At 42.1% G+C, this 19,511-nt stretch overlaps 1 protein-coding gene across 3 annotated transcripts; it reads left to right on the top strand.

Moving 5' to 3' along the window:
• Positions 1–6,259: 6,259 nt before the first annotated feature.
• On the top strand, positions 6,260–19,030 carry MUC21 (mucin 21, cell surface associated). 3 transcript variants are annotated; one of them, XM_089918545.1, is made up of 4 exons: positions 6,260–6,474; positions 6,563–6,686; positions 8,749–9,509; positions 18,710–19,030. In XM_089918545.1, exons 2-4 carry the CDS (start codon positions 6,623–6,625, stop codon positions 19,013–19,015), a joined length of 1,131 nt encoding a protein of 376 aa, XP_089774671.1. In that variant the 5' UTR covers positions 6,260–6,474; positions 6,563–6,622; the 3' UTR covers positions 19,016–19,030. The 3 variants fall into 3 exon arrangements, with proteins under 3 accessions (XP_089774671.1, XP_089774673.1, XP_089774672.1); XM_089918547.1 differs by lacking the exon at positions 18,710–19,030 and adding an exon at positions 12,567–12,746 and having other exon boundaries at positions 6,264–6,686; XM_089918546.1 differs by lacking the exon at positions 18,710–19,030 and adding an exon at positions 9,863–10,278 and having other exon boundaries at positions 6,265–6,686.
• Positions 19,031–19,511: the final 481 nt, after the last annotated feature.

Genomic DNA, 19,511 nt, shown 5'->3' on the forward strand with positions numbered 1-19,511 from the left:
GAGGATAACAAGAAAATACCCTTAGCAAGGACAGAAGCCCCAGAAACTCCTGCCCTTGTGTAGGCGAGGCTTCTGATGCTCTGAGAGCTCACCTGTTTCAAGGCCTAAAGCCCCCCGCAGTTCTCTGGGGACAGGGGAGGGGTGACAGCCACATGCCAGCAGCAGACTTCATTTCTGCATTCTATTCTACATCCTGGTCTTAATCTCCTATTCTAATATATCTTTCTTGCTCTATTTTTAAAACATATACTTTCCCATTTTGGCAGTATGTATTCCAGAAGTGGTCTTCAGCATGTGTAGGATGAGCCCGAGTAAATACACAATAAATCAATGAAAAATTCACACACGAGCCACAAACGGCTGGCATAATTTGTTTGTTTGTTTGTTGCGGTACGCGGGCCTCTCACTGTGGTGGCCTTTCCCATTGCGGAGCACAGGCTCAGGACGCGCAGGCTCAGCGGCCATGGCTCACGGGCCCAGCCGCTCCACGGCATGTGGGGTCTTCCCGGACCAGGGCACGAACCCGTGTCCGCTGCATCGGCAGGCGGACTCTACCACTGCGCCACCAGGGAAGCCCCATGGCTGGCATAATTTATAATCAGCTTACTTGTGTTTCTTATTTCAGATCCTCTGATCCCTCCCTGTGGCAAGAACAAAATGTGACTCACCAGCCATGAACGATCCTCTAATTGTTTAAGATAAACATATAATAATAATAACTAGCATTTTATTAACTGTTTACTAGGTGCAAGGTCCAGAACTAAAAGTGCAAGAGAGCATTGTTTCTCCTTAACTCTGCTTAACCACCTTTGGGGCATGTACTCTTATTATCCCATTTTACAGGCTAGGACACTGGAGTCAGAGACTGAAGTAGCTTGCTGAAGATCACAGGGTGAGGTGGTGACAGAACTGGGGCTCTAATCCAAGTCTGCTTCACAGGAGAGCCTGTTCTCTTAGCCACAGTGTTTAAAGCTGGTTCTCCAACCTTTAGTTCTCAATGGGCCTTCCTTTATCTTAAAAAAAAAAATTGAAGTATAACTTATAAGAAGTACACAGATCTCAAGTGTACAGCTTGATTCATTTAAAAATGTGTACACACCCAAATAACCACCATCCCGTTCAAAATATTGAACATGCCTATCATCTGAGTAGTTTCTGGTGTCCCCTCCCTGTCAATACCTGCCCAGCCAAAGGTAACTACTATTCTGACTTCTATTTTATGAACTTTCATAAGTTTCTTGTTTTTACCTTTCCTCATAGACGTGCAACTTTCTTGGCTGATTAACTCAATGAAAGACTCCCTATTTCTGGGAGACTCTACTCTAGGTACAGGATGCGGATTTGCCAATGTACAGAGCAATGATCGTAGCATTCACGTAGAGAGTATGCAAGTGCAATAATCAGGAAGTCTGTTTTCTCAGAGAAGCGAATAAATGAATAAATGAGAGGAAGAGAGACACACACAAAGAATGGACGAAAAGCAAAATTTTGTGATTTTTGACAATCCAAGTTTTAATGATCTGAAAGAAAAGGATTTAACTCTAAAAGTATATTTTTTTCTCTTTTAGAATGACTTTTCTTTTCCCCTGATAAACAGAGGCATTTATAACCTCCATGACCACAGAACTGGCCTTGGTCTGGACCTGGACTCAGGATTGGGCTCTGGAATGTTCTATAGCCTAGAAAATGAACTGGTTCATGGAGGAGCATATGGCTCTGGACACAGGGTAGGCCATGGAGTGCACCATGAATTAAGCCACAGCCAAGGGGGTGGTTATGGCATGGATCCTGGCAGGAGTCATGGACATGGAGGAGGCCATGACAAGAGCCATGAAGTGGATCATAGAAGAGGCTGCCAAGGAAGACATAGAGGAAGGGGGAGTATGGACATAGACTGGATAATGCAGGGCACTCTGGAAAAGGAAATATCGCAAAAGAAGGCGATCATGGAGGAGAAGGCAGTGGCCATAAAGTGGGTCAAGATGGGCTTCCAAAAGGTCTTCAGGGAATTGGCCATGGAGATGGTCATGAGCAAGGTAGAGATCATAGAGGGTTTGACCAACAGGGCAGCCAGAAAAACAGAGAGTGTTTCTGGAGGAGGCCTGCAGCCTCATCAGATTTGGACCTGAGCTCAAGTAAAGATTCTCCCTAAGCTTAACCATAGTTCAGAACCTCTTAGGAAGTCACAGTGACCAACTGCACAACAATTTCTCTTTGCTCTCCTAATGCACAAGTAATAACCTGTACCCTTTCACTTTGGAATTCTTTTCTATTTCCTCATGACGCAGTGTGACCAGTAGGAAGAAGGAAGATATGATTACAGCCTTAAAAAACACAGCTCATACTATTTGTGGTGGCAAGATGACTTGCTTCCTTGTTTATCTGTTTGAGCATTCTTTCCCCTCCTTTTCCCCTTTGTTACTGAGTGCTTACTATGTGCTAAGCATTGTACTACGTAATTTTAAATGCACTATCATTTAACAATTTTGAAATTTGTAATCTTAAAACAATCTTTTGAGAATTTCTACTTTTCTGGCAATATAGTGGACAAGATGCATTAACCACCCCTCTTAATGAAAGCAACAAAAATTACTGGATAAAATATTGAAAAAAATCTTTGTAACTATATCAATCAGCTGGGTAGATAGTATCAATTAGCTGGGTAGATAGTAGGTAATATTTAGATCAACAACCAAGAGAAGGCAGAGACTCAGAGAGGCTGAAGCAGAGCTCTGAACCAGCTGTCACACTGAGGGCATTTGCCGTATCTGGTGAATTTAAGCTTACATTCTCACAGCCTCTTAGCACTTAGGGTACAGGAGACAAAGTCCAGGACCTGCATAAGGGGTGGAGTCTAATAGGAGACTCTAAAGAAAGCTGAGACCTAAAAGGGTTAAGGTTTCAGTGGTTAAACTAGAATGAAATTGTGTTGCCCACCTTGCACATTGGCGACTGAGACAAATGTCTGTCTCTAAACTTGACACTGAGTGGAGGGGAGTAAAAACCTCCCTTGAGAATTTGTAATTGCATAACATTCTTCATTTGGGTTTGCAGCTTCAAATCATACAAACTAGGTAGACAGAAAGCCATCTTTGACCTACACATGTCCTCCAGGTCTCCTTCATCTTTGGGAAGATTCTCCCTCCCCACTTCTTTGTCTCTTCCAAATGCTATATGACAAGTAAGGAGAAAATCACTGCAACGTGCTACCATTAAAATCTCAAAATACACTTGGCATCTATATACTTATGCTCTTCCTTTGTGCTTTATTGTTGCATGCTTATTATGCACCAAACACTGTGCTGTGCCTTTAAATACAGGATCATTTATTTCTCAGAACAATCCAATGAGGACTTAAATTTCTGGCTCTATAATGGGCTAGGTGTCTTAAAATATGCTGAAAAACTAAAAATGGTGTACTAAAAATTCTTCTTAAAAGTATCATTGATTCAGCAGGACAGTAAGGAACGCTAAAAGTAAAGACTAAGTTAAGGTAGGAACCTAAGGAGGTAAGAGTACTCAAGCCAACTTTTGCCCAACCAGTGAATTTAACCTTCAGGTAGCACAACCTCAGTCAGACCAACACAGGTGAGGACTCTTGTAGTAGACCTTCACATAAATCTGAAACCTTCAGGGAGAGTGTAAACTAAAACCAAACCCACCCCGGGACTTCCCTGCTGGTACAGTGGCTAAGATTCCACGCTCCCAATACAGGGGGCCCAGGTTCAATCCCTGGTCAGGGAACTAGATCCCAAGTGCCGCAACTAAAGATTCTGCATGTCACAATTAAAGATCCTGCATGCCGCAACTAAAAGATCCTGCATGCCGCAACGAAGATCCCGCGTGCTGCAACTAAGACCTGGCGCAGCCAAATAAATATTAAAAAACACAAACAAAAACAAACCCACCCCTCCTCTAAGGAAATGCAAGAAAAATTGCCTGTCTCTAAACTCAGTGCAAGGGAAGGGAGGATGGGGGAAGTACCTCTTGAGAAATAACTTGTAACCACAACACTTTACATGGTTTGCAGCCCAAAATCATGTAACCTAGGTAATTCAAAAGAGCTCAAGCCTATAATTTAATTTAAAGGAATCTACAAGTGGTATTGCCTCCCTATGCTTGGCAAAAACATGCAAATTCACTGTGGAAGATCAGAACTCACCTTGGGTTTCAAAGGACTTATTTAGATAACAACCCAAGAAAAATAAATTTACAGTCATAAATCTCAAATCACAAATGAGGCACCATGAGTGAAAGCCAGCAAGAAACAAAACAAAACAAATAGACAACAGGATCAGATCTGCAAAAACTATAGATATTGTCATAGCTTTATGGTTGTCTACTAATATCCATTATCCATCTTTGAAAATAGAATTCTCAAGTTTTAGTTGAGCACATGTCCACCCAGCAAAGGACTATATTTCCCAGTCTCTCTTGCAGCTTACTGTAGCTGTGTGACTATATTCTTATGGTGTGTTAGCAGATAGCAATAACTTCTCATGAAGTTAAAAAACAAGATAGAATTAACATACTTGATAATGTTAGGGTTTGAGCTGGGAGACAGGTAATAAGAATGAAAGAGTTCCAAGGTCCTTGTATTGTTTTGAAGGAGCATAAAGATATTAATTACATTTAGACTGATAAGTATGCATGTAAAATTTTTTTAGGATATCTCTAAAAGGTGAAATCTGGATTTGAATTCAGGACCTCTGCCTCCAATTAATTCTAGAGGGAAGAAAAGTTTTCTTTCTTAGAGTGCTATTGGCTTTACAGCCACAGATTAGGATTGCTGGGAGTTCAGGACCCCATCTGTCACTGACTGGCCCCTCACACCTCAACCTCAGGAACCACCCATTACAGCTGCTAGGCATGTAAGCCTTTCTTAGCACACTCTGTCCCTCCGGACTCCCAGACTGACTTATTCCAAGCTCCTTCATGCCTCCAGCCACCTCCTGCTTGCAGCTTCTTTCTAGCAGGTCTTACATGTCGGGGATACCCATTCACCTATAAATAAACTACCTGAGATGTTGTTTCTTCCACGAAGCTTCTCCTCATTGACAGGGAATGGAGACAGCTGACTTCGGTCATACAGACTGTGCACTGGAACACCCTTTAATCCCACTCCCCTTACCCTGGTCACAAGAAGCTTTCCCCATAAACTCCCCAACCCTCCACTCATTTGGGTCTCTTCAGTCATGCTCATTTAGCTGACTGTGTGTCCTTTCTGCTGCTATATCTGCATCCAGACCCAACTCGAAGTTCCTAGAGGACTTGGACTAAGTAAGTATCTCCCTCCCCCAACAGACCTGAAGTCTCCTAATGTGGTGCCCGTGGTATACCTTGCTGAGAGATGCTTCATTAAGGCTGACGAGAAGGAACATCTGGAGGATCTCAGGGAAGAAAAAGTCCTATGAATTACTCCGAAAACAAACAAGATAGGAACCCCTATGGTTGAGAATCAAAAGGTGGCCCTTGTGGGAGTGGGGGAGGGAAGGATTGGGACTTTGGGATTAGCAGATGCAAACTATTATATATAAGATGGATAAACAACAAGGTCCTACTCTATAGCACAGGGAACTATATTCAATATCCTGTGATAAACCATAATGGAAAAGAATATGAAAAAGAATATATATATACAACTGAATCACTTTGCTGTACAGCAGAAAGTAACACAACATTGTAAATCAAGTATACTTCAATAAAATTTTTTAAAAGGGGGGCCCTATACCACCCCTTTACCTGCTATGAGTGTGACAGGTGGCTTGTTCCTGCATATTCAACACTCTCCCCCACCCTCATCCCCCATGTGCCAGAGACCCCAAAGATGGCTACACTACCCATGGATCTCTCTTTTCCTGTTCAGTCATTGTGCATTGTTGAGTGTCTACTGCATGCTCAGCAATATACCGTCTGTCTTCTGCCCATATCCCAGGAGCCCAGATCCCTAGTTACTGCTCTCTTTGAGGTCTCTTTTTTTTTTTTTTGATTCAAAGATGTTGGGTCCTACCCTTCAGCTCAGTCTATTAGGGCTTCTTCCGTACTAAAAGCAGGCACACAGGACTTCCTGACCAGGAAACAAAGTCTTGAACTGGAACAGGTTTCTGGCCCTATTTTTGCCTCAAGGGTGGGTCTCTTCCACTCTGACAACCTTGATCCCCTTATCGCATTCTACTTCCTGCTCAAACCCATCCCAGTGCCCTGCCTAGTATGATCATGTCATTCTCCTTTCTCACCTTCCTGTTGAACTCCAGTCTATTCCTTCCCAGGCTCAGTATTGTTTTGTTACCTGCTCATAGTTGGCAGAAGAAGAAGGCAACTTCCCAACCCCTCCCTTATATGAAGCTATAAAGGCTCCTGCAGCTCTTCCATGATAAAGAAAGAGGCAACAACATTGTGTGAAAGAAGCTCAAGAAGCCCAGGCATCCAGTCTCCCACCCCGCTAAGCTCCAGATTCTTTCCAAGAACACATACGTAGGAGAACCAAGCTCCTGAAAGCTCCAGCCTTTATCTCTTCACCTTGAACTCTCCTTTCTCAAGAATATTGTTCTTTGCCTTCTAGGTCTTGGCCACATTTGGGATCCAAGCATCTTTTTTACCAGCCACAAAGAGGCAGATCAAGATGCAGAAAAGAAACATTTGCCTTATGTACTGGTTACTGTTGCATCTCCTACTTTTGGAATATGGTGAGTGCTTTTCTTTAAAGGTGGATGGTCTGTGAACTTTTGAGGGATTGTGGGAGATGATGACCGGCACTAGGAATAGCTGGTTCTCCGCCATAGAGTGAGGGTCATCATTTCACCCCAATCGCTTCAGTCTAATAAGGTATCACCTGGGAGGCAGTCAGAGCACAGTGGTTAAAACTGTGGACTCTGGTCTCCAATTGCCTACGTTTGAATCATGGCTCCATCTGTTACTGGTACACTTTGGGTGAGTTAACTTCTCTGTGCCTCCATTTCTGCATCTATAAAATGGTAATAACCTGTGAGATATGGCTGGGGTTTAAATATTAATAACAAGAAGAGTTGACTGTTATTTTAAAATATCACTCTTCTATATTATAAAATCTTAATTTTTCTCGTGTCCTTAACCCCTATTCCACAATCAGCCTCAGTCAGCCTCAGGCCAAGGAGAAAAGGATTTAAGTCAAAACTAACTCCCACCCTGCTCCGCACCTCTGACACTCTATTAAACACTCCTCGGGCCGTCTCCTATTGTGCAACTAGGAAGCATGACTTCTTAGAGAATTCTTTTTTTTGGGGGGGGGGGCAGTGCCACACGGCTTGCACAATCTCAATTCCCCAACCAGGGATTGAACCCAGGCCACAACAGTGAAAGTGCCAAATCCTAACCACTAGGCCATCAGGATACTTCCCCGAGAATTCATCATTTTGAATCAAAATTAGCCCTCATACAATTTTTTTTTTTTTTTTTTTTTTTTGTGGTACGCGGGCCTCTCACTGTTGTGGTCTCTCTCGTTGCGGAGCACAGGCTCCGGACACGCAGGCTCAGCGGCCGTGGCTCATGGCTCATGGGCCCAGCTGCAGCATGTGGGATCTTCCTGCACTGGGGCACGAACCCGTGTCCCCCGCATCGGCAGGCGGACTCTCAACCACCGCGCCACCAGGGAAGCCCCACCCTCATACAATTTTGACTCAACTATTCTATTCTCCAAAACTTCTCAAATCAAATCCACTCCCTCTTTTACGTCACCCCTACTCTTGTTCATCTCAGTTTCTTATTTAGTTTTACTCATGATTCTAACCTTAACTCCAATTTGTACCCCATTGCAGATTTTAGGGGGCCTCCCCCAAATAGAGCTAAACTCTAATACTATGTTAGTTCAAATAAGCTACACACGTGTGGGGTGAGGTGCTAGGTGCTCATGTCCAAATTAATAGTAAAATGAGCCACAAATGAGATAAATTTTGTTTATCTGGGGAGGCTAAGCATCTTTGTCCTTCAAGGTAGTGAGAGGCAAAACATAGGCACAACCTTAACTCTAGCTGAGCCTTCAAGAAGGTGGAAATGCTTCCCTATACCTGTAGATCTTGATTTGCAGACCTTAATCCTGGGAGATCTTATATATTTAAGTTACATATAACTTGCTCTTTTCTAACCTTTGCCTTGTAATCAGGAGCCCGTGGAACTTTAATGCATATGTAATCACCCAGATACCTAGGCCTATCTCAGACTCTGATTCATTTAGTCTGGAGTTGTTTGCCTAGAAATCTTTATTTTCAACAAGGTCCCCAGATAATTCTAATATAGGTGTTTTCTGAATAACACTCAGAAATATTTTCCAAGAAAGAAGCAATACCACTTTAATAATGAATTAAGCAATATATGCTAGTCCCACCTGGGCTCTACACTCCTTTGTAACACTTCTCATCTGTGTTGAATACTGTACAGCAGATGATGGAATAAGCTTTACTATCCGTGAAATTAGGTCATGTAACCCTGGTGTTGGGGGTGGATGTGGAGGGTGACTTAGCATGGTAGCTAAAAGTGCAGATTCAATGGCCTGGGTTCAAATGCCTGTTCTACTACTTACTAGCTGTACACACTTGGGCAAGTGTCAACATTTCTAAGCCTCAATTTTTTCATCTTAGCTGTTGATAATAATAATATCTATTTCATTGGGCTGTAGTGAGCATTAAATAGAATTATCCAAGTAACGAGTTTAACCAACCATTGAGCAGAAAGTAGATATGCTCAATATATGTCACCATCTATGATTATCATTAGGCATAACCTCCATTAGTGGGAGCACACCTAGCCCAACTTCCAGTGAACCCACCACAGCCAACACTGGATCCAGTGCAACCTCCAATGGGACTAGGACAGCCTCCAACACTATAGCCAGCATGACCTATGGTGGTACCAGCACAGCCACCAACTCTGGATCCCAAGTGACCTCCAGTGGATCCAGCACAACCTCCAATACTGAAACCAGCATGACCTCTGGAGGGACCAGCGCAACTTCCAATACTGGATCCAGCCTGACCTCTGGAGGGACCAGCACACCTGTCAACACTGGATCCAGCGCAACCTCTGGGGGGACCAGTACAGCCTCCAATACTGGATCCAGCCTGACCTCTGGAGGGACCAGCGCAACCTCCAACACTGGATCCAGCACAACCTCTGGGGGGACCAGTACAGCCTTCAATACTGGATCCAGCATGACCTCTGGTGAGACCAGCACACCTGCCAATATTGGTTCCAGTATGACCTCCAGTGAGACCAGCATAACCTCCAGTACTGGATCCAGCACAACCTCCAGTGGGACCACCACGGCCTCCAACACTGGATCCAGTGCAACTGCAGGAGGCTCTGGTACACCTTTGACAATTGGAATAATCACAACTTCCAACAGTATTAGCACAAGTGCTGGAACTACAGTGAATGAAGGGCCCAGTGGGTCCCTGAAGCCATGGGAAATCTTCCTCATCTCTCTGGTCTCGGTTATAGTGGCTGTGGGATTCTTTGTTGGGCTCTACTTCTGTGTGGTGAGTGCCTAATATATAGGAAATTGCCTGGGGGGAAGGAATAGGGAACATAGGGAAATAAGGTATGAATAGTAGGGCCACCAAGTTAGGGATGAGTAGGGAGGAAAGAAAAATCAGGAGAAAGCTACGAAAGAGACATAGCAAGTTAGAACCAGAGGAGCCAATCAATGTGCAAAGGAAGCTATTGACTTGTGGGAAAGGGGAGCAAAAGAAGAAATAAAGACTGGTGGAAGGACTGCTGAATGAGGGAAATGGTTTAAAGGGGGAGAAGATTCCAGAAGGAGTCCCTGGTGAAGGCTTCTCGGGAGTGGGGGGGAATCCAATTCTGAAATGATTCTGCCTTCTTTTTCTAGAGAAACTCCCTGTCCCTGAGAAATGTCTTTGACACAGCTGTCTATCCACTCCATGGCCCAAACCTCGGCCCAGGCCCTGGAGGGAATCACACGGTCCACCACCGGTCTAGGTGGAGCCCTAATGGATTCTGGAGGAGACCTGTATCCTCAGTGGCCATGGAGCTGAGAGAGAGCCACAATGGGCTCTAAGAGGCTGCTGAAGCCAGAGAGCCACATTCCTCACAGAGGAAGCCAGCCTGGGGGACCAGAGATCTGAGTGTCCTTTCATTCGTCCCCAGGAGTCCCCTCCTAGCTTTGTTTGGGTCTCTGCCAGTATTGGGAAAGACACTTCCTCCCTCTCTCTTGCTTTTGCCAGACACTGGAAAGAGGAGACTCTGCTGGTCATTCAGCTAAGAAATAAACACATACAAACTGTATCACAGAGAGAACCTGTGTGTGCACACGAGTGGGTGTCTGCTGCGCCGAGTTGAATTTCCCGGTTGTATGAGAGAACCCCATGCTAGAATCCACTTGGCATTCAGAATCTCCACAGTAAAATCCAGAGACATCATCCATATCTGTCCCCTTTTTCTAATGCTTCTTGCCCCAAGCAGGAACCCTGTGCCCCCAAGAATCTCCCAGACTGAGAGGGGAATTGAATTGGGAGAGATGAGAAGGGAGGGCAGGTGCCCAGATCCTACAGGCTCATGGATTAAGCCTGTGGTAGGTAGAGATTATGTTCTAGCACATGCAGAACCCAGAGCATGACAGGAGGAGGTATGCTGTTGGGTGGGGGGAGGGGCGGGGAGGGAGGTCACTCAAAGCCACAGTTTCCAGGCCGTTTATGTTTGCTCTAGACCTGGGTTACTTGTAAGAATGAAGGTGTTGGCGGATACTCTCACTCTCAGTGCTGCCTCTGGAAGCAGAGAGAAAGTGCTTCCTGTTTTTATCAAGGGAAACACTTCCTGGCCTGCTAAGATTTCCTTTCAAGAGGGTCATGGCAGAGACACCTGGGGTAAAGCCTGAGATTCTCATGAATTCCCCTCCCACAAAGGCTGCACATACCCCTTTCATGGTCTAGGATAGAAGGCTCTCTGATCCTACAGGTCTTGGAGGACAGAGGCGAGCTGCTTTGAAAGGCTGGGTTGCTCTGAATCCCTGAGGCCAGTGACACGACTTCCACTGGGGACAGAGGCCTCAGGAGAGAATTAGCAGGTTGTTGGCGGGTTCACCCCAACTCACAGCAGTGGAAACTGCTCTGCCTTCCACCATTCATTGGGTTTCTCAAGTGTCAGCAAACCAGACGGTTGATCCTAGTCAGTGAGGCCATGCTGAGCCATGTACAGGCCCATCATCATTATCTAACCTACAGGGATCCAGCAACCGGAAAGAAGCTGAGTTGAACCCCCTAGAAAGTTGCCTCCCACTGGTGTGAACTGTGGAAAGCATAATGTGAAAATAAAGCAAGGGAGTCCATTTAGATAATTTTAAAATGTAAAACATGCATTTTCAAGTTTAAAATTGTAATAGACAAATTCAAAGATGCTGGTTGAGAATAAAGTTAGTTATTTAGAAGAGCAAGTGGAGAAAGTAGCTCAATTAGATACAACAAACCAGAGATGAAAATCACTGACATAGAGAATAGAAGACACTTGGAGGATTGATTCAGGAGGACTAACACACAAGTAGTAAGATTCAAAACAGAGAAAAAAGGAAGAGATAGACCAGAGGAAGTAAAAGAACAACAGGGAAGAAAGATTTTAGTCTGCAAGTTGAAAGGGCTTATTAATAACAACTCTGTAAATATACTAAACCCCATTAACATCTATTTTAAACAGGAGAATATGCTATATAAATTATATCTCAATAAAGCTGTAAAAATATTATTACCCAGCAGGCATATCGTGTAAATAAAAATTTTGAATTCCAAAGATAAACAGCAATGGGCACTTTGAGACAGTGGGAGATGAAAAGAGATGAAACCACGGTGAGTAAGTAATTCAGCTTGTGGTTAATTGACATGGTTACACTGTGAACATCTCGCTACTCCCAGAAACTGGAGTGTGTACATAGAGTTAGGAAGCATCATGACTCAACTTTTATCATGGGATCTGCTTACATGGACGAAACATGTTTTAACCCAACAAAGCCCCAGCTCACCAAGGAAGTTTGACCCAAGCAGAGGTCTAGGAAGTTGATAGGATTAAGCGCTTTTGCACTGTTGGCCTAGTGCAATGATCTTTAAATGGAGTCTGCCCATACCCTTGGAGGTATATGAAGACTTTCTGAAGAGTATTATGCAGGTGTGGGATATCTTATGGGAATCATCTTCCAGAGCTTCAACTTCGATATGTATTTTGTGGCTGTGGTCAAAGCATCTGCCAGTTATACTTTTCTAGCTTTCCTTCTATAGCCACCCACCCACCTTTTACATTCTAGCTCCTATATTATTATGGTGGATTTCCCTAGGTGCAAAAAATTCCAGGGTGCAAATAAAGGGATAACTCAAAATCTCTTCTAATTTAGTCATTGTATACCCAGAGTAGGGCTTCATGTTTTCCCTTGCCTCACATAAATTCCTATTAGGGGCTAAAAGAAGTGTAATAAACGGGGAAGTTTTGGACATGTTAAGATGTTATTTATTCAAATATATTGTAGAGTGAGGTAGCAGGGGTGATAAAAGATTTCTGCTTAACAATCTCTTCTCTTTCATCTCCTGTCAAAGAATACATCCTTCTGGGGGGAGCAACTCATGAAAGCAGAGCTGTCATCAGTATGCTGTCATCAGTATGAAATAATAAGAGTGGCAGTCCCTTGTTTAACCCAGGCGGAAACCCTATGGCAAATCAACCCACCTTATCTGTCTGTCTACCTATTTTAGAATATTCAAGATTTGTAAAACTTTGCTGGGAAATAGCAACTTACTATGAAGCACGCTTCCCTGGCTTATACACCGTTCTCCATAAGGAGAAACTCTGTCTCATTCAAGAGTTTCTCGGTTTAGATCACAGTTGGATATTTTGCATGATTTTCAAGGAGAAAGACATTATAAGTTGTACATTTACTTCCAGCTGATTAATGTTATATCTTTTTTAAAAAATATTTATTTATTTGTGCTGGGTCTTTAGTTGCGGCAGGCAGGCTCATTAATTGTGGCTTGCCGGCTCTTTAGTTGTGGCATGCGAACCCTTAGTTGTAGCATGCACGTGGGATCCAGTTCCCTGATGAGGGAACGAACCTGGCCCCGCTGCACTGGGAGGGCAGAATCTTAACCACTGTGCCGCCAGGGAAGTCCCTAATGTTTTACCTTAAGACAAAAGGAAGATCCAGAAGCTGTACAGCATACCTGCTAAGAGCACAGATTGAAGAACTAGAATTTCCGGTTTTAAATCTAAGCTCAGCGTGGCCTCCCACAAATTTCTTCACTTTCCTGGGTCTCAGTTTGCTTATCTGCAAAACTGAGGGTGATAACAGTACCCAATTCATGAGATTGCTGTGAAGCCCTTAGAATAGTACATTTGGTAGCACTCTATAAATTATGTTATTATTTTTTATATTGGGAAGGTTCATGTTGCACATTTTCTTGAAAATATGGAAAAACATTGCGGAGTTGGAGAAGGGGGAAAGATAAAAACATTGCATAAGAAAAACATTTTCATTTACTTTTCACCAAAATGTTATTGAGGACTGAGAAATCTAACACTTACAAGCCACAGGAAATTTTTTTTATGTTTATAAACATATCTTTTGGTGCAGAGAAGCATGGTAGGGTGATCAGCAAAAATCTTACAAGCAAAAAATATTACGGTAGAATAATGTAGGGGAAGTAATATCAAGGCAGAATAACAGGGGTAGAAACCAGAGAGGATAGGAGACAAAAACGGCCTGATGAGATGCAGAGGTTTCCAGAGCTCAGCCAGAGCTCACAGGCTTCCTAACATTACTTGTGGAGGCTGAGAGAGCTGTCCCCGCACACCAGTTCCAGACTGCCTTCTACATTCAGATTTTCACCTGGACTTGCTCCCCTATTCCAATGTATTTTCTTTCTTTGCGGTACGTGGGCCTCTCACTGTTGTGGCCTCTCCCGTTGCGGAGCACAGGCTCCGGACGCGCAGGCTCAGCGGCCATGGCTCACAGGCCCAGCCGCTCCGCAGCATGTGGGATCTTCCCGGACCAGGGCACGAACCCGTGTCCCCTGCATCGGCAGGCGGACTCCCAGCCACTGTGCCACCAGGGAAGCCCTGTATTTTCTTTTTGTTCTGAATTTTTTATTTTACATTTTTTGTTATAGAGAGGTACCTTAAACAATGTGTGGAAGATGGCAGGGTATAAATGATGAAGACCATTCCAACTATACATTATTCCTTTTAAACTCTAAAATGTCCTCGAATTATAGGGCACCACATACAGACTCACTTCCACTGGTTTTCTCCTAAACATGCTGGCACTCTCTTATTCAAAACCAAGAGGTAATAGCAATAATAATGGTAGCTAATATTCATTAAGCACTTACTTTGTGGCAGGTACTATGCGAGCATTTTACATGTGTTATTTCATTTTATCCCCCCAATAACACTATGGGGAAAGTGTTATTATTATCTTCATTTCATATACAAGGACACTATTCATACATAAGGACACTATTCACATTTCATATGCAAGGAGATATAAAGAGGTTAACAAACTTACTGAAGGGCACACAGCAGAGAACTCAACCCAGGATCTTTTAATTTCAGGAATCCATGTTTTTAACTGAAAGGCTATATGTTGGATTTCAAAACTGTGGCTCATCCAGAAAAGTTATACTTGGTCTCACAAACATGCATTTCCTTAGTAATACAATGACGGATTCCTGTTCTTTGGTGGCCCATCCCCTGAACCCTGGGATGTTGATTTATTTTTGCTTTGCAAATTCCACCACATTATATTGGTACAGCATAGTAAATTAGAATATAGACACAGTGAGGTTATTATTTTATTTGATTTTTTCCTTATTTTGATGTTTTCACAATGAGAGAAATAAAAGATAACACATGGATATGAAGAGAGACACAGAGATGTAAAAAGATTAGGAAGAAAAAAAATTTAATGGGTTCTCTTAAAAAGTGAAAATCTGTTTCCTTTGCTGTGCAAAAGCTTTTAAGTTTAATTAGGTCACATTTGTTTATTTTTGTTTTTATTTCCATTACTCTATGTGATGTATCCAAAAAAAAATATTGCTGTGATTTACACCAAAGAGTGTTCTGCCTATGTTCTCCTCTAGGAGTTTTATAGTATCTGGTCTTACATTTACATTAATCCATTTTGAGTTTATTTTTGTATATAGTGTTAGGGAATGTTCTAATTTCATTCTTTACATGTAGCTGTCCAGTTTTCCCAGCACCACTTATGAAGAGACTGTCTTTTCTCCAGTGTATATTCTTGCCTCCTTTGTCATAGATTAATTGACCATATAAATGTGGGTTTATTTCTAGGCTTTCTATCCTGTTCCATTGATCTATGTGTTTGCTTTTGTGCCAGTATCATACTGTTTTGATTAGTGTAGGTTTGTAGTATAGTCTGAAGTCAGGGAGTCTAATTACTCCAGCCCCATTCTTCTTTCTCAAGATTGTTTTGGTGGGCTTCCCTGGTGGCACAGCGGTTAAGAATCTGCCTGCCAATGCAGGGGACAGGGGTTCGATCCCTGGTCTGGGAAGATCCCACATGCCGCGGAGCAACTAAGCCCGTGCACCACAAATACTGAGCCTGCACTCTAGAGCCCACAAGCCACAACTACTGAGCCCGAATGCCACAAATACTGAAGCCCGTGTGCCTAGAGCCCATGTTCCGCAACAAGAGAAGCCACCACAATGAGAAGCCCGTGCACCACAACGAAGAGTAGCCCCTGCTCGCCACGACTAGAAAAAGCCCACGTGCAGCAATGAAGACCCAATGCAGTCAAAAATAAAAAATAAAATTAAATTAAAAAGATTGTTTTGGCTATTCAGGGTCTTTTGTGTTTCCATACAAATTTTAAAATTTTTTGTTCTAGTTCTGTGAAAAATGCCAGTGGTAATTTGATAGGGATTGCATGAATCTGTAGATTGCCTTGGGTAGTGTGATCATTTTAACAATACTGATTCTTCCAATCCAAGAACACGGTATATATTTCCATCTGTTTGTGTCATCTTCAATTTCTTTCATTGTGTCTTATAGTTTTCGAAGTACAGGTCTTTTGCCTCCTTAGGTAGGTTTATTCCTAGGTATTTTATTCTTTGTGATGCAATGGTAAATGGGATTGTTTCCTTAATTTCCCTTTCTGATCTTTCATTGTTAGTGTATAGAAATGCAACAGATTTCTGTATATTAATTTTGTATCCAGCAACTTTATCAAATTCATCGATGAGCTCTAGTAGTTTTCTGGTAGTGTCTTTAGGATTTTCTATGTATAGCATCATGTCAGCTGCAAACAGTGACAGTTTTACTTCTTCTTCTTCAATTTGGATTCCTTTTATTTCTTTCCCTCCTCTGATTGCTGTGGCTAGGACTTCCAAAACTATGTTGAATAAAAGTGGCTAGAATGGGCATCCTTGTCTTGTTCCTGATCTTTGAGAAAATGCTTTCAGCTTTTCACCTTTGAGTATGATGTTAGCTGTGAGTTTGTCACATATAGCCTTTATTATGTTGAGATATATTCCCTCTATGCCCACTTTCTGAAGAGATTTTTTAATCATAAATGGATGTTGAATTTTATCAAAAGCTTTTTCTGCATCTGTTGAGATAATCATATGGTTCTTATGCTTCAGTTTGTTAATGTGGTGTACCACATTGATTGATTTGCTGATATTGAAAAATCTTTGCCTACCTGGGATAAATCCCACTTGCATCTTTGCATCTATGTTCATCAATGACACTGGCCTGTAATTTTCTTTTTGTGTGATATCTTTGTCTGGTTTTGGTATCAGGGTGATGATGGCCTCATAGAATGGGTTCAGAAGTGTTCTTTCCTCCACAATTTTTTGGAAAAGTTTTAGAAGAATAGGTGTTAACTCTTCTCTAAATGTTTGGTAGAACTCGCCTGTGAAGCAATCTGGTCCTGAACTTTTGCTTGTTGGGAGTTTTTTAATTACTGATTCAATTTCAGTACCAGTAATTGGTCTGTTCATATTTTCTATATCTTCCTGGTTCAGTCTTGGGAGATTGTACCTTTCTAAGAATTTGTCCATTTCTTCTAGGTTGTCCATTTTATTGGCGTATAATTGCTCTTAGTAATCTCTTATGATCCTTCGTATTTCTATGGTGTCAGTTGTAACTTCTCTGTCTCATTTCTAATTTTATTGATTTGGGGCCTCTCCCTTTTTTTTCTTGATGAGTCTGGCTAAAGGTTTATCAATTTTGTTTACCTTTTCAAAGAACCATCTTTTAGTTTCATTGATCTTTTCTATTTTTTTTTTAGTCTCTATTAAACTTAAAAGCTTTTGCACAGAAAAAGGAACCATAACAAAACAAAAAGATAACCTACAGATTAGGAGAAAATATTTGCAAACAATACTACCAACAAGGGGTTAATTTCCAAAATATACAAACAGCTCATCCAACTTAATATCAAAAAACAAACAACCTAATCAAAAAATGGGCAGAAGACTTAAATAGATATTTCTCAAAGAAGACATACAGATGGCCAATAGGTACATGAAAAGATGCTCACATTGTTAATTAGTAGAGAAAAGCAAATCAGAACTACAATGAGGTGTCATCTCACACCAGTCAGAATGGCCATCATTAAAAAGTCTACAAATAATAAATGCTGGAGAGGGTGTGGAGAAAAAGGAACCCTCTTACGCCGTTGGTGGGAATGTAATTGGTACAGCCACTATGGAAAAGAGTATGGAGGTTCCTTAAAAAACTAAAAAGGCAGTTACCATATGATCCTGCAATCCCACTCCTGGGCATATATCTGGAGAAAACTCTGATTCGAAAAGATACATGCACCCTAATGTTCATAGCAACACTATTTACAATAGTCAAGGCATGGAAGCAACCTAAATGTCTATCACAGATAAATGGTTAAAGAAGATGCTATGTATATATATATATATATATATATATATATATATATATATATACATATACATACACACACACACACACACACACACACACACACAGTGGACTATTACTCAGCCATAAAAAAGAATGAAATAATACCCTTTGCAGCAACATGGATGGACCTAGAGATTATCATATTAAGTGAAGTTAAGTCAGACAGAGAAAGACACATATCATATGATATCACTTATATGTGGAGTCTAAAAAAATGACACAAGCGAACTTATTTACAAAACAGAAATAGACTAACAGACTTATCATTACCAAAGGGAACAGTCAGGGGGAGGGAGATAAATTAGAAGTTTGGATTAACATATACACACTACTATATATAAAACAGGGAAACAACAAGGACCTACTATATAGCACAGGGAACTATATTCAATATCTTGTAATAACCTATAATGGAAAAGAATCTGATAAAGAATATATATAGTATATATTATATATATAGGTATAACTGAATCAATTTTCTGTACACTTGAAACGAACACAACATTGTAAATGAACTATACTTCAATTTTTAAAAATCCTCAAAGCAGGAACAATATGGAAAAGGTTAAACCATTCATTTTTATACCTCTGACCTTTTAATATATATCTTCTATAATACATTTGCTGTGCTTTGCTTTGCTTACTGTTATTAATTTTAATTTCAGTTTCAGTAAAATAAAGATATATACCTGAAAAAAAGTGAAAGTCTGTGATTTTAGTCAACCAGGTGGATTGTGAAATGTGAGAGGAGTACTCTCTTAAAATATCCACATCTTTCTCTTTTAGAGGGATACTCTTCTGCCTCTAAGAAACATTGACACTTATTACACCCATGACCTTGGCCTGGGTCCATTGTTCTGCAGCCTCTACAATAAACTGAGCCATGGAGGGGCCTGTGGCCTTGGCCATGAAGAAAGCTACAATGTGGGCCATGAAATGAGCCACAGTCATGAAGATGATTGTGGAAATGAGCCATCAAGGTGTCTTCTGTGGAAGCCATCATGGAAACCACAGGCCTGGGGCCATGAAAGAGACCATGGAAAAGGCCACACCAGTGACAACCACAGGGCAGACCTTAGAGGAGGTCATTGAAGAGGGCACGGCTATGGACACTGGATAATGGGAGACATTCTAAGGGAGGAAACCTTGGCGGACGAAAGGGTCATGGAGGAGAAGACAAAGAACAATGATGGGGGAGTGAGTCAAGATGGGAGACCAGAATGTTCCCAGCGAATGGCCATAGGTTATGGCCTGGGTCAAGGACAGGACCAAGGAAAGCCTCTCCATGTCTGACCAACAAGGTTACTCAGGCAGCGTATTGGTTTGGAAGACCCACAGCCTCATCAGGCTTAGAGTGAAGTCAAGTAAACGTATTCCCTTGGCTCTCCCCATGACTCAGAATCCCAGGATCAAGGAGGCTGCTTGACAGGGCGTGGGGATGGGCACAGTGACTACTCTTATGGCAGCTGCTTCCTCATCTTCCCTCCACCCAGGTCACTTCAATGCCCTCCAGAGCTTGACTTTGTCCTTAAGAAGAGTCTTCCTCCCTGCTTGTGTCTCCTCCAGATGTTGTGGGATGAAGAAGAAA

This window comes from Delphinapterus leucas, chromosome 10 (assembly GCF_059928025.1).
Source record: "Delphinapterus leucas isolate spDelLeu-1000000601 "Yukka" chromosome 10, BTC_Dleu_Yukka2, whole genome shotgun sequence".
In the NCBI taxonomy this organism is placed as follows: Eukaryota; Metazoa; Chordata; class Mammalia; order Artiodactyla; family Monodontidae; genus Delphinapterus; species Delphinapterus leucas.